The sequence below is a fragment of the Impatiens glandulifera genome, chromosome 7, assembly GCF_907164915.1.
Source record: "Impatiens glandulifera chromosome 7, dImpGla2.1, whole genome shotgun sequence".
NCBI classification, from domain to species: domain Eukaryota; kingdom Viridiplantae; phylum Streptophyta; class Magnoliopsida; order Ericales; family Balsaminaceae; genus Impatiens; species Impatiens glandulifera.
The window spans coordinates 28,315,955-28,328,684 of record NC_061868.1 but is presented as its reverse complement, the minus strand read 5'-3'; the positions used below and the strand labels follow the sequence as shown (position 1 = coordinate 28,328,684).

Sequence of the window (12,730 nt, the reverse complement as noted above, 5' to 3'; positions counted from 1 at the left end):
TAATTTTTATAGAATAATTTTTAAAAAAAAATTATAATTTATATAAAATTTTACAAAAATAAATTAAAAACAAATTGAAATAATTTCATTAAAATATGTAAAATTGTTTTTAGGAATTATAAATTAACAAAATCAAAATAGTTAAACAAATCGAAACTTGATGTCTTCAAAGTTCAACATTCACTTTATGTTTTAACTTTCTCTCCAACACGTTTAATACGAAAACACCTAAAATCAAAGTTATAAATTATAATTTATCGATTCTACTTCCCGTTCTATCGGTTGAGAATGGAATTCTATCATATTCGCTTATACTTAGTTGGTCAAAGACTAATAGACATAATGAATTTGAATTTCCTCAAGGAACATATAAAAACTTAGAAGAATAGCTATAAAATATATTATATTGTTACAATAAAATTATATATTATAACATATTTCTAAATATATCAATAAAATATATTATTATAATATAATATATTTATATTATATTATAATAATATAATATATTATAATAGAAAAAAAAAGGAAAAGGATAGAGAATAGTATAATAGGAAAGGGCAAACAATAATTTTAAAAAATATTTTTATAAATTTATTACTTAATTTAAAAAAATTGAATTATTGATTCCTGGTTAAACTCGGTTAACCGGCCAGAATCGATCAAAACCAGTAGAATTAGAACCGGTAAAATTGATACCATTAACGGTCGGTTAACCGGTTTGTAAAATAAAAGCCAAAAACAGTATTAACCGGAACCGTTTAGCAGGTTAACCGACCGGTTGAACACTCCTAATTTTATTCGATTCATATTAAATTCAAATTATATTAATCTAATTCGTAATATTGATTAATAAATATTTAAATTAGATTGAATATGATTTGTATAATTTAATTTAACATTTTTTTATATAATTGTTTAATATATTTTATTTATTTTACTTTTTTTTATTTTGTTAATTTTATAAAATTATTCAAAATAAAAATATAATTAATTTTTTTTAAAAATATATTATAATATTTTATATATCCAATAGTTACTGAAGAAAATAAATAAATATATATATATATATATATAATTAATTGCTGTAACAAAAAATAATTGTCTAAATATTTTGAAAATAAACTAAAAATTAATAATATATTGAGGTGAAATAAATAAAATTAAGAAAAATATATACTATTGAGATATTGAGATATTCACAATCCAATCCAATCCGTATTTAATTAAATCTGAATGAAATCCAATCCGAACTCAATTCAATCTAAAATAATCAATCTGAATTACTATTTGGGATTCGAATATATTCATTTTCGGATTTTCACTCCTAATATCAATTAACAAAATAAATTAATTATGTTGTTAAAATCAAAATAATAAACTTATCAACATAATATTTATAGTAGAGACTTTGTAACTCCTATAAAAATGTGTTCAAGTTGATGAGTGGAAGTATTTGAAATTGTAAAATTTTAAAAAATAAATAACATTATCTTAATTACTGTAATAATATATTTTAGAATAGTAAAAAAAAAATATAAATAATTTGATTTATATTTAATATAATATAAAATGTATTAAAAAAAATTAATTGTGATATTTTGGATAGAAACTAATTTTTTTTAGATCACGGCCAAATTTATTTTATTTTGTTCTAAACTTTTTTTTTTCTGTATATCAATAATCACTAGAGAAAGAGAAATCTTAATAGAAGTGTTGACACTTTCATGGTTATTCTCATTCGAAGAGGTCGCGGCGGTTCCAATTGAACGGAGTCACCCATCCTTGCAAATTGTTAATATGTCGACACTTTCCCATCTCTTGTTCCTTCACCCTCCTCATTTCTGTCTGTTTCGATTTCTCTCTCCATTTATCTCTTCACGCCGTTCTCCTTACGACAGGATAAGATTAAGGGCATCGTCATCTTCATCCGCAGACCCCTTTTTATAGTAATCAATTAATCAATCAATTCTTTCGTAGCCATATAAGATTCAGAATGTTTTTCAATGAGGTTTGATATTTTGTTTGATTTCTACAAATCAAAACCCTTATAATCATTTGTTATTACTTCTCCAGGACCTCTTGCCGTTGCTTTCTGACCGAGATTTTAGAGACAAAAGTCCTGCTTTTTTAGGTGGGTTTCATATTCAATTATAGTTCTATTTCTTCTTTGCGAGCTGCTGATTATTCTATTCAATTTATCCTGTTTATTTTGTATTATCCTAGTGTTTGTCTGTCTGTCTGTTTGATGAAGAAAAGATGGGTTCTTTCCTAATCGTAATCCTACGCTAATAATGTTGTGATTTTGAACATTGGATATGAATTTATTTCCCCAAGGAAAAAATTGAAAATTTTGGTATCTCTAGCTAGTCAAACTTGATGATTCTGATGAGTTAGTGTTGGTCTAAACAGATTCATTCCATCAGATGCTTTCGAACTCCTTCACGAATGTTAGTTGTGGCAGCAGCTCCGAATTATATTCAGAGACATGTCGTGACGAATCTGCAGCTTTAATCCTAAAAATGGTCGCTATTGCGTCCATACTGATTGCTGGAATAGCGGGGATATCATTACCTTTGGTTGGCAGAAAGAGTAGATTCCTTGGGACAGATTCCAACCTCTTTGTGGTTGCGAAGGCGTTTGCTGGTGGGGTCATACTCGCAACTGGTTTTGTTCACATGTTACCTGACGCAACATCAGCATTAAACGATCCATGCCTCCCTAAATACCCGTGGTCAAAGTTTCCATTCTCGGGTTTTATTACCATGGTCGCTTCCCTAGCAACTCTGCTAGCAGATTTCTTGGGGACTCAGTACTATGCAAGTAAGCAAGAGAAGCAACCTACAAGGGTTGAATCGGTAGAGGTCATGTCTGAGTCTGGCATAGTTGAAGTGAAGGAGAAGAATGACATTGGGGAGGATGAAGATGAAGGGATGCATATTGTGGGTATACATGCCCATGCTGCTCACCATAGGCATAGCCATTCACAGGGGCATGGTGGGTGTGATGGGAGTTTGAAGAAGAAGCTTTTGGAAGATCAAACCGGCTCACACTCGCATGGAGTTGACGATGAAGAAGATGGCTTGAGGCATGTTGTGGTTTCACAGGTACAAAATCCTTCCACTTGGATGATTTGTTTATCCTATGAATGCTTGATAGTTTAGGCTAAATATCTTACTATTTGTCTTATAAGTTATAACTAATGTATTTGATTATCTAGCAACATGTTTCCATCAAGTATGTCAAAATAAGTAGTACTTCTAGGTAAAATGTGTTACAATTTGTCCATTAAATTTTGTGTATGATAATTTTGTTCTCAATAGGATGATAGTTTGTTTGATTTTGGGTTGAGTTTTGTATAGGATTATTTTAAGAAATCTTGATTGATGAAATGTGGATTATTTGGGTTGAATTACTTAAATGATATTTTAGATGATGAATTAAGTGATTTGATAGTTGAAAAGATATTGATATGATAAAACATTTTGGAGGGAAAAAACCCCAAAGGAAACTGAAGATCAAACAAGCTCCTAGGGTTATTTGAATTACCAGTGTTTATTTATAAATAACCTTTCGATATATGTTATTCAAAATTTTAGAGTAAAATAAACATTAGAGTATTTAGTTCATGATTTGAACGACGTGATTAATGAATAGATTGTTGATTGAATACTGAGTTGCTTGGAATTAATTTTCCCATGCCAAATAGTGCAAGCATGTAAAATATTTTTGGACTTGGTATTTTTTCCATGTTTATGTTTTATGTTTATACTATCATTTATCAGGTATTGGAACTTGGGATAGTATCACATTCCATCATCATAGGTCTGTCACTTGGAGTATCGCAAAGCCCTTGTACCATAAGACCCTTGATCGCTGCACTATCATTTCATCAGTTCTTCGAAGGGTTTGCGCTAGGAGGCTGTATTTCCGAAGCCCAGTTTAAGAATCTCAAGGCAACCATAATGGCATGTTTTTTCGCCCTAACAACCCCATCAGGGATCGCTCTGGGTACAGGCATCGCCACTTCTTACAACCATAACAGTCCAAGAGCCCTAGTTATCGAGGGCATCTTGGACTCTATATCGGCTGGGATTCTGATATATATGTCACTTGTTGACTTGATTGCAGCAGATTTTATGAGTAAGAGAATGAGTTGTAATGTGAAGCTCCAAGTGATGTCCTATTTTGCACTTTTTCTTGGAGCTGTATTAATGTCTTCTCTTGCTTTATGGGCTTGATTGATTGTGTATGAAATAATAACTTCGGTGTATCTTAACTTACTTCCCAGTTTGTGTTTTAAGGGCTAATTAGTCTCTTGTGATGATGGATGAGCCCATGTATAATTCACAATATCAGTACATAATAAAAACAAAATGTCATGCCATATTACCATGGCAAATGAGATGAAAAAAGTTATGAATCCAACTTTTCATATGGTTTTGTCTAATATGTTTACCATTGGACATGCAATACATGAAAAAAGTTATGAATCCAACTTTTCATATGGTTTTGTCTAATATGTTTACCATTGGACATGCAATACATGAAAAAAGTTATGAATCCAACTTTTCATATGGTTTTGTCTAATATGTTTACCATTGGACATGCAATACATTTTAGACACGAAAAGACGACGAATGCCTAAGTCCATCTCCCTTCTGAATAGTTTAGGTACATAATTGTAGGGATCTGATATTACAAATGTCTGTCAAAGTTCTTCTTATAAAGTAAAATATTGGGATGTCTGTATTTACTAGCTTAACATCCTTAAGCTAACTCCTCCTACAACTTGAGGATCCATTCTATGTTTACCCTAACCTCTTCTCCATCCACTCTTTTAATCTAACGACAACAAGATGCAGATATTCTCACACTAATGTCCTGAATTCGAGCCCGTGATGCGACAAGTTCTGCGCCTGATGAAATGGTTAAGTGTGTTTGTGACTACATGCTTAATTCGTTATCCTATTTTATTTTCTAAAAAAAAAACTTCATTGCTTTTTTTTTTCTTTCTAAAATATCCACGTTTACATTCACTCTCTCAAAATACAACTTCCATCTCTAAACTCACTAATTATCCACTAATATATATTTCTCTTTCTAAACTAATTAATTATTTCATTTTATAAATATAAAACATATATAATTAAAATTAAATAAATAACTTTTAATTATTTAAATAAAATACTTTATATAAATATTAAAATAAAATTTATTACATAAATATTAAAATAACACAAATATTTTATCTTTACTTAATTTTATAAATATAATTAACATAATTAAAATTAAACATACTAAATTAAATCATTCAAATTGTTAGGATCGGTGTTGACAATAGAGACTGAGTCTGATTATTGTGAACAGTTTATACACTTTCAATTCGATTTTAACTCTATTAGAAATTAAAATTTGTTTCTATTCTTCACAAATTTTCACAAATTCTTGAAAGGATTCAAGTGCGGAACCGTTTGTTGGATTTGAAGATTCAGATTAATGAATGACAATGGAAGAAAGTAAGAACACATGGAGTTTTATGGATGTTCGAAGATAAAATTTCTACGTCACCCCTTCTTTCTCAACGGGAATGATATTCACTAGAAAACTTTGATCGATATAAAACACACTACACAGACCTAGTCAGAAACCACATGACTTAACAACTGTCTGCTTTTGAACTTCTAGTTAACTTTGTTGAACAGAACACCCTCTGTTCAACTTACAACACTGAGATTTCACACAAAAAATATAATATATAAATTACAGAATATTCTCTGGACAATGTATACACAATGATATAGATAGAGAATATAACTTGATAGTAGTGAGAAAATACAGCAAGCTAGCAAGAATGACTGAGAGATGGTAAGTTGGTAACCGGTTGTTCGCCCGTTGTCCTTGGGCTTCTATTTATACTTGAAGTGCACCAACGGTCGAAACTTCTTTATGGACATGTGTCCTTCTTTTGTTGGACGACCGCCAATAGTACAAAGGTACATCAAACTGAGCATTGTGATTATGGTCGTACCAGACAGGTAGTGCGACGAATATCCTTTAATATACTGTTGTACTGGAACGTACAATGCATCGTGAGCAATTTGAATATTGGAGTACGTGGCAATTGTTCATTCGTTGTTGGAGCTAAGTTGTAAGACGGTTGAAAAAGATAACTGCAGACGAGCTGAATGCGTAATTAGACGCCCTTTAGACATCTAAGAAGGTTAGACCGCGTATAATTGCGCTTCCCTTTAGACCACGTCTAAAGGAGTTAGACCGCGTCTAAATGTGCTTCCCTTTATACCACGTCTAAAGGAGTTAGATCGCGTCTAACTGCGCTTCCCTTTAGACCACGTCTAAATGTGCTTCCTTTTAGACCACGTCTAAAGGAGTTAGACCGCGTCTAACTGCGCTTTCCTTTAGACCACTTCTAAAGGAGTTAGACCGCGTCTAACTGCGCTTCCTTTAGACCACGTCTAAAAGAGTTAGACCGCGTCTAATTGCGCTTCCCTTTAGACCATGTCTAAAGAAGTTAGACCGCGTCTAATTGCGCTTCCCTTTAAACCACGTCTAAAGGAGTTAAACCGCGTCTAACTGTGCTTCCCTTTAGACCATGTCTAAAGGAGTTAGATCGCGTCTAACTGCGCTTCCATAAGAAATAGATCACTGACTTTGAATATTTAGTTTAAATAATCAACGAGGGAGAAATTGTAAGATTAAATTATCTAATTAACTTAGGATAATTTACCAACAATTATAAAACTACCAGGTTTTGAATATTTATTTTATATAATCAAAAAGGGAGAAATTGTTAAGTAAAAATAGTTAATTAAGTATAAGTATTAATTAACTATATTAAATAAGAACTTAATTGTGTTAAATTAATCTTGTGCAGATTAAAGAAAACCGGAAAAGAAAAAGATGTTCGACATTTAATTAAAGATGGAATTTGATCAAGTCCGGCATTTCACAAAAGGCACTTTCGGTTTTATTTAAAATCGGCATTTTATGAATACGCGTAGCCGATATTTTATTTTAAGTCGGCATTTTATGAAATTGGCAATTTATGAAGACGCGTAGCCGGTATTTTATTTGAAGTCGTTATTTTATGAAGAAGCTTAGCCGGTATTTTATGAAGTCGGTAGTTTGTAAAATCGGTATTTTACAAACACGTATCCGACTTTATATATGTTCGATATTTTTACAAGACGAATCTGGTATTTTGCAAATCGGATTTTTGCAAAGCACGCGTCCGGTATTTTATATAATCGATTTTATATAAACACGCTTCTGAATCGGCATTTTATTGAAGCGTTTCTGACTTTTTATACATCTTATACTTTACTAGCCTTGGTAATATATAAGGACGCTTCCGGCAAATGCAGACGTCAACTTTATACTTCCCAAGATAATTTTTTCCATTTGAGTGCAAAGACTGATGAAGATCTCTCTACAGCAACAAAGCTATGATAAAAGAATCAAAGAAAATTCAAACCTATAAGCCACTCGCTGCAATCACATTAATGAATATCTTGACTTATTATCATCCAAGTACAGACAAGATCAAGAGGATCCTCCCTGATGTACTATTCTGAAACTCAACCAATCAAAATTAAGACAAACATCTTATGAAGTAGACATATCCGTTGAAGCAACAAATATATCCGTTGGCACCTACCTACTTAAGAACACAAAGGACAATCTTCTTTACAACGTTGACGGCATAACCTTTCGATTACGAACTTTTGAACAAACTTCTTACAAGCTCTCTCAAGCTATGAAAGTTCCTAAACTTCCAAGTTTACAAAAGTATTACAAGTGTATTACATACTACCTATTCTGTTTGAGTGGTTAGTGTTGTAAGTTGACAAAATTCGTTTATGCTCAACAGAGTGTATGCTAGGAGTTCAAAAACAGGTAGTAACTAAGTCTTGATTGTTCGACTGGGTTGTACAAGTGTGTTGTATTTAACCAAATCTTCTAGTGAATATCCTTCTCAAGGTCGAGAAGAAGGGGGTGACGTATGAGCTTTTATTCCAAACATCCATAAAACATCTTTCGTGTTTTGTGCTTTCCTTTTTCGTATCATTCCAATCATGTTGTGTTGCTTCAAGTCGAAACAAACTTTTCCGCACTTGAACTCCATCCAAGAGTTTGTGACGGTTTGCGTAGAGTAGAAACTAGATAATCAACCTCTAACAGGGTTATTATCAACCGAAGTGTGTGTAAGCGTTCAACTGTGTGTAAGAGAGTTAGACGACGTCTAAATAGACAGTCTTCTTTAGATCTGTATCTACACAACGAAAAATAACCCAACTTAGTTTTGTTCAAACTATATTATCAAAATTATGTTGTGCATATTCTTTTACGTTAATTAATTATTTCTTTCTTAATTAATTTTCTCTTTTCATTGTTTAATTTACCCAACAATTTCCCCTTTTTTATGATGTTAAAACTAAGTTAGAACAATCAAGTGAATAGCACAAATTCAATTTAGAATACGAACTTAAGAATTATCCAATGTATTTAAACAGAATTAAAAAATACATAACGTAAGATGATAAATAGAAGGTCCTTCCCTTTTAACTCTTGGAGTAACGTCTGGAAGACCATTTTCCCCAAACATAAGTTTTTCCAGTCGACCTCCTCTTCGACCACCACCACCACCGCCTCTATTTCCTCCACGAGCGTTTTCACGACCTCCTTGAATAGCTTGAAAGCTAGCAGGCTTTCTTTTGGATCGAGTGCCACGAGCGCTTGACCCCCTCTACTTTTACCTTCCCCCTTTTTAACAACATCGGCAGCTGCCTTAGCAGCCTCAATAGCAGCATCCTCTTCAGCCTGGAGGCGCTGAGTGACTGTGTCAGCAACTTAAATACGCTCATGATAGGATTGGTGCAACCAATAGAGACGGGAGTCTGACTATTGTTAGCAACTTCAGATAAACGGATTGTTATAAATCTTGTGAGGGATTAATATCACTTTCTATTCTTTGCAAACATTCACAAACTCTTGAAATGATTCAAGTGCGGAACTGTTTGTTTAGGTTTGAAGCTTTGCACCAATAAAAGATGAAAGACATAAGGTAAAGAACACACCAAGTTGTTTATGGATGTTCAGAGCAAACTCTCTTACCCTTCTTCTAACAACCGGAAGGCTTTCACTATATACTTTGAATTAAATACAGTTTACAGAAGTAGCTAATACTTTGTTGAACAGAACAACATCTTATCAACTTACAATATGATTAGCAATAATCTCACAGCTAGACAGTAGTTTGATTCTTTCTTTCTTGAACTTGGAAGATGAATGGAATCAATAAGTGCAAGAGTGAATGAATAAGCAAAGTATTCAATTTAGTAATGGATAATTGGTGATTTGTCCATTGTCCTTGACCAACTATAAATAGTAGAAGGATATCAATGGTCGAATCTTCTTCATGGACACGTGGCAAGAATCTATTGGAAAGCCCCATAGTACAAGAGTACAACAGACTCTGTGCTCATGGATCGTGGCCGTACTAAACGGTAGTGCACCAGATATCCTTCTAGAACTGTTTTGCATTGAACAAGTAGTGGGAAGAATATTCGCGTACGTGGCGTTCATTCATTTGATGCAAACAACTGGCGTACTAGACTGCACAAAAGAGTGGAGCAAGAGTAGCGTACAACTAGTTAATCGTGGGTGGACGTATGCTGACTTTAAACGGATGCTGAAGCGAGACATTAGACGTGCTCCATTAGATTGCCAAGTCTAAGGGAGTTAGACGCCAATGTCTAGCAGCGAGTTCCATTAGACCACCAAATCTAATGGAGTTAGGTAGCATTTTGTATAATATATTAGTTATATAGGTATAAATTGTAAGGGTATAAATTATAAAGAGGTATTATGAGGTAAAATTATATAGATTATTAGTGTTTGGTTGAGAATAAAAAGTAGGTATAAATTATATATGTTTTATTATTTTGTGTTTGGTTGGTGGTATAAAAGAATAGTAAAAAGTGTAAAAGATTATTTTAATTTTATATTTTTTTAAATTATTTTAAATTATTATTTTAATGCTTATTATAAGTAGTTTGTATTATTAATTAAATTGAATTTTATAAAAAAATATTTATAATTATTGTAAAAATATATTTTTAAAATAAATAATAATATTATATAGTTTATATTATTTTATATATAATTCCTTTTAATTTAACTTATATAATTATATAAATAAAATTTATTTATATATTAATTAATATTTAATTTTGAAATTTACGTATTATTATAAATATTTGTATATTAAAATAAATATTAATTATTTGTATAAAATAAAATATTAACAATATTAACAATAATAAAATAATATTTAAAACTAGAATGTTATAATTATAAATTAGTTTTAGAAATAAATTATATAGATATAAGTTATATTAATTAATAATAATATCATTAATTAACTATAAATATCATTTATTAATAATGAAATACAATTTTATTTTATAAATTAATTTTATATTATTATTATTATTATTATTTAATTAATATTATTATTATTTTTAATCATTATATTTAATCATTATATTTAATAATGTATAAAAATTATCACTTTAAAAAATTTTATACTTAAAATAATATAATTTTTGTTTACATGTATCAAAAAATATAAATTAAAAAATTAAATAAAAATAAGTAATTGTGTAATTATTTTTATTATTATTTAAATTTAAAAATTAAACAAGGTTAAATTTAAATTAATACTTAGATATAATTTATATTATTATTATTATATTTTAAAATATAATAAAAAATTAAAATTTTAATAATTTTATAAAATTAAGATAAAATAATAATATTAAGTATTGTAATTGTCTTGTAACTGGTTTAGATAGGTATTACCTTATACCTCATATGGTGTATAAGTTATACCTAAATAACACTGTATATATAAATATTATTCAACCAAATAATCATTCTAATTTACTAGTGATATAAGTATATTTTATCTACAGGATTATACCCCATACCAAACATAGGCTTAGACTGCAACGTCTAACTTCGTATCGGTTAGACTTGCACGTCTAACTACGTATCGATTACACTTGCACGTCTAACTACGTATCTGTTAGACTTGCACGTCTAACTACGTATCTATTAGACTACAACGCCTAACTATGTATTTGTTAGACTTGCACGTCTAACTACGTATCTGTTAGACTTGCACGTCTAACTACGTATCTGTTAGATTGCAACGTCTAACTACGTATCTGTTAGACTTGCACGTCTAACTACGTATCTTTTAGACTTGACTGTCTAACTACGTATGTGTTAGACTTGCACGTCTAACTACGTCTAATTTGCCTGCTTAGACCACGTCTAATTCAGCATAGTCTGATTCTCCTACACAAAAACAATTAGACGACTTACCTTCTTTCATATTTAAACATCATCAAAACTCACTTGATTAATATTTCATAATTTCTAAGTTAATTAACTTTTCACTTAGTTCTTCCCAACAATTTCTTCTAAGTTAATTAACTCTTAGGATCGGCGTAATCGATAGATACGGGGGTCTGACTATAGATGACGGCTTACGAAAAACGGTTTGATAGAAATCCTGTTAAGGATTTAAATCACTTTCTATTATGCACAAACCCTTGCAAACTCTTGAACGATTCAAGTGCGGAAACGTTTGCTCATGTTTGAAGCTTATAACCAAGAATGAGAAGATGACAGAATGAAAGAGACACATCAGTTTGTTTATGGATATTCAGAACAAACTCTCCTACGTCACCCCTTCTTCCAACCACCGGAAGGATTCACTATAAGTTACTTTGAATCAAATACAGTTGCACGATTAGTTCACTGTTGAATAGAACAAACTCTGTTCAACTTACAATATGATGAAAAATATCACTCAGCTAAAACAATGCTTTGATTCTAACTCTCTCTTGATTGAACACACAGTAAAAGCAAGAAAGCAGCTCGTTTGTATGCGTAGATTGAATAATTTTCGATTCCAGCAGTTCTTCCGTTGTCCTTGAGAATCTTTAAATAAGAAGCAGGTACCAACGGTCGAATCTTCCATAATAACACGTGGCGAGCTTCCATTGGAACTCCTCCATAGTACACAGCAGACTCTGAGTACCAGGATCGTGGTCGTACCAATATGGTAGTGCGCCAAATATTCTTCTAGAATATTCCTGCAAAAACAAGTAGTGGGATGAATATTTACTTATGTGGCATTAATAAATTGGTTGCAACTGACTATCGTACGGATCTTCACTAGAAAGTGGAGCAGGAGTAGCGTACAGCTAGTTGATCGTGGGTAGACGGGTGCTAGCTTCAAGCAACTACTTAAGCATAACATTAGACATATTTCACTTAGACGACCTCGTCTAATGAAATTAGACGCCCCCGTCTAATAGTAGGATCCATTAGACCAGCTGGTGGGATTAGACAACACGTCTAATAACACATCCCTTCAGACTGATCTGAAGGAGTTAGACTGCACGTCTAACTTTCATTAGTTAGACTGCACGTCTAACTATACATCCCTTCAAACTAATCTAAAGGAGTTAGACTACACATCTAACTCTCATTTGTTATACTGCACGTCTAACTTTAATCTGTTAGACTACACGTCTAACTACGTATCCGTTAGACTACACGTCTAACTACGTCTCCGTTAGACTGCACGTCTAACTACGTCTCCGTTAGACTGCACATCTAACTACATCTCTGT

General features: G+C 31.6%; 1 protein-coding gene across 2 annotated transcripts; it reads left to right on the top strand.

Annotated features, from left to right (window-relative positions):
• The first annotated feature begins 1,713 nt into the window (after positions 1–1,713).
• Positions 1,714–4,327, top strand: LOC124910516 (zinc transporter 4, chloroplastic). Of its 2 annotated transcripts, none has more exons than XM_047451163.1 (4): positions 1,714–2,011; positions 2,077–2,134; positions 2,413–3,107; positions 3,786–4,327. In XM_047451163.1, exons 1-4 carry the CDS (start codon positions 1,997–1,999, stop codon positions 4,239–4,241), a joined length of 1,224 nt encoding a protein of 407 aa, XP_047307119.1. In that variant the 5' UTR covers positions 1,714–1,996; the 3' UTR covers positions 4,242–4,327. The 2 variants fall into 2 exon arrangements, with proteins under 2 accessions (XP_047307119.1, XP_047307120.1); XM_047451164.1 differs by having other exon boundaries at positions 1,715–1,949.
• Positions 4,328–12,730: the final 8,403 nt, after the last annotated feature.

Excerpts from the sequence above, each read along its gene's own strand:
- LOC124910516 (XM_047451163.1), top strand. Across the intron at positions 2,135-2,412 it reads CAAAAGTCCTGCTTTTTTAG|ATTCATTCCATCAGATGCTT; the intron begins GTGGGTTTCATA and ends TGGTCTAAACAG. Across the intron at positions 3,108-3,785 it reads GGCATGTTGTGGTTTCACAG|GTATTGGAACTTGGGATAGT; the intron begins GTACAAAATCCT and ends ATCATTTATCAG.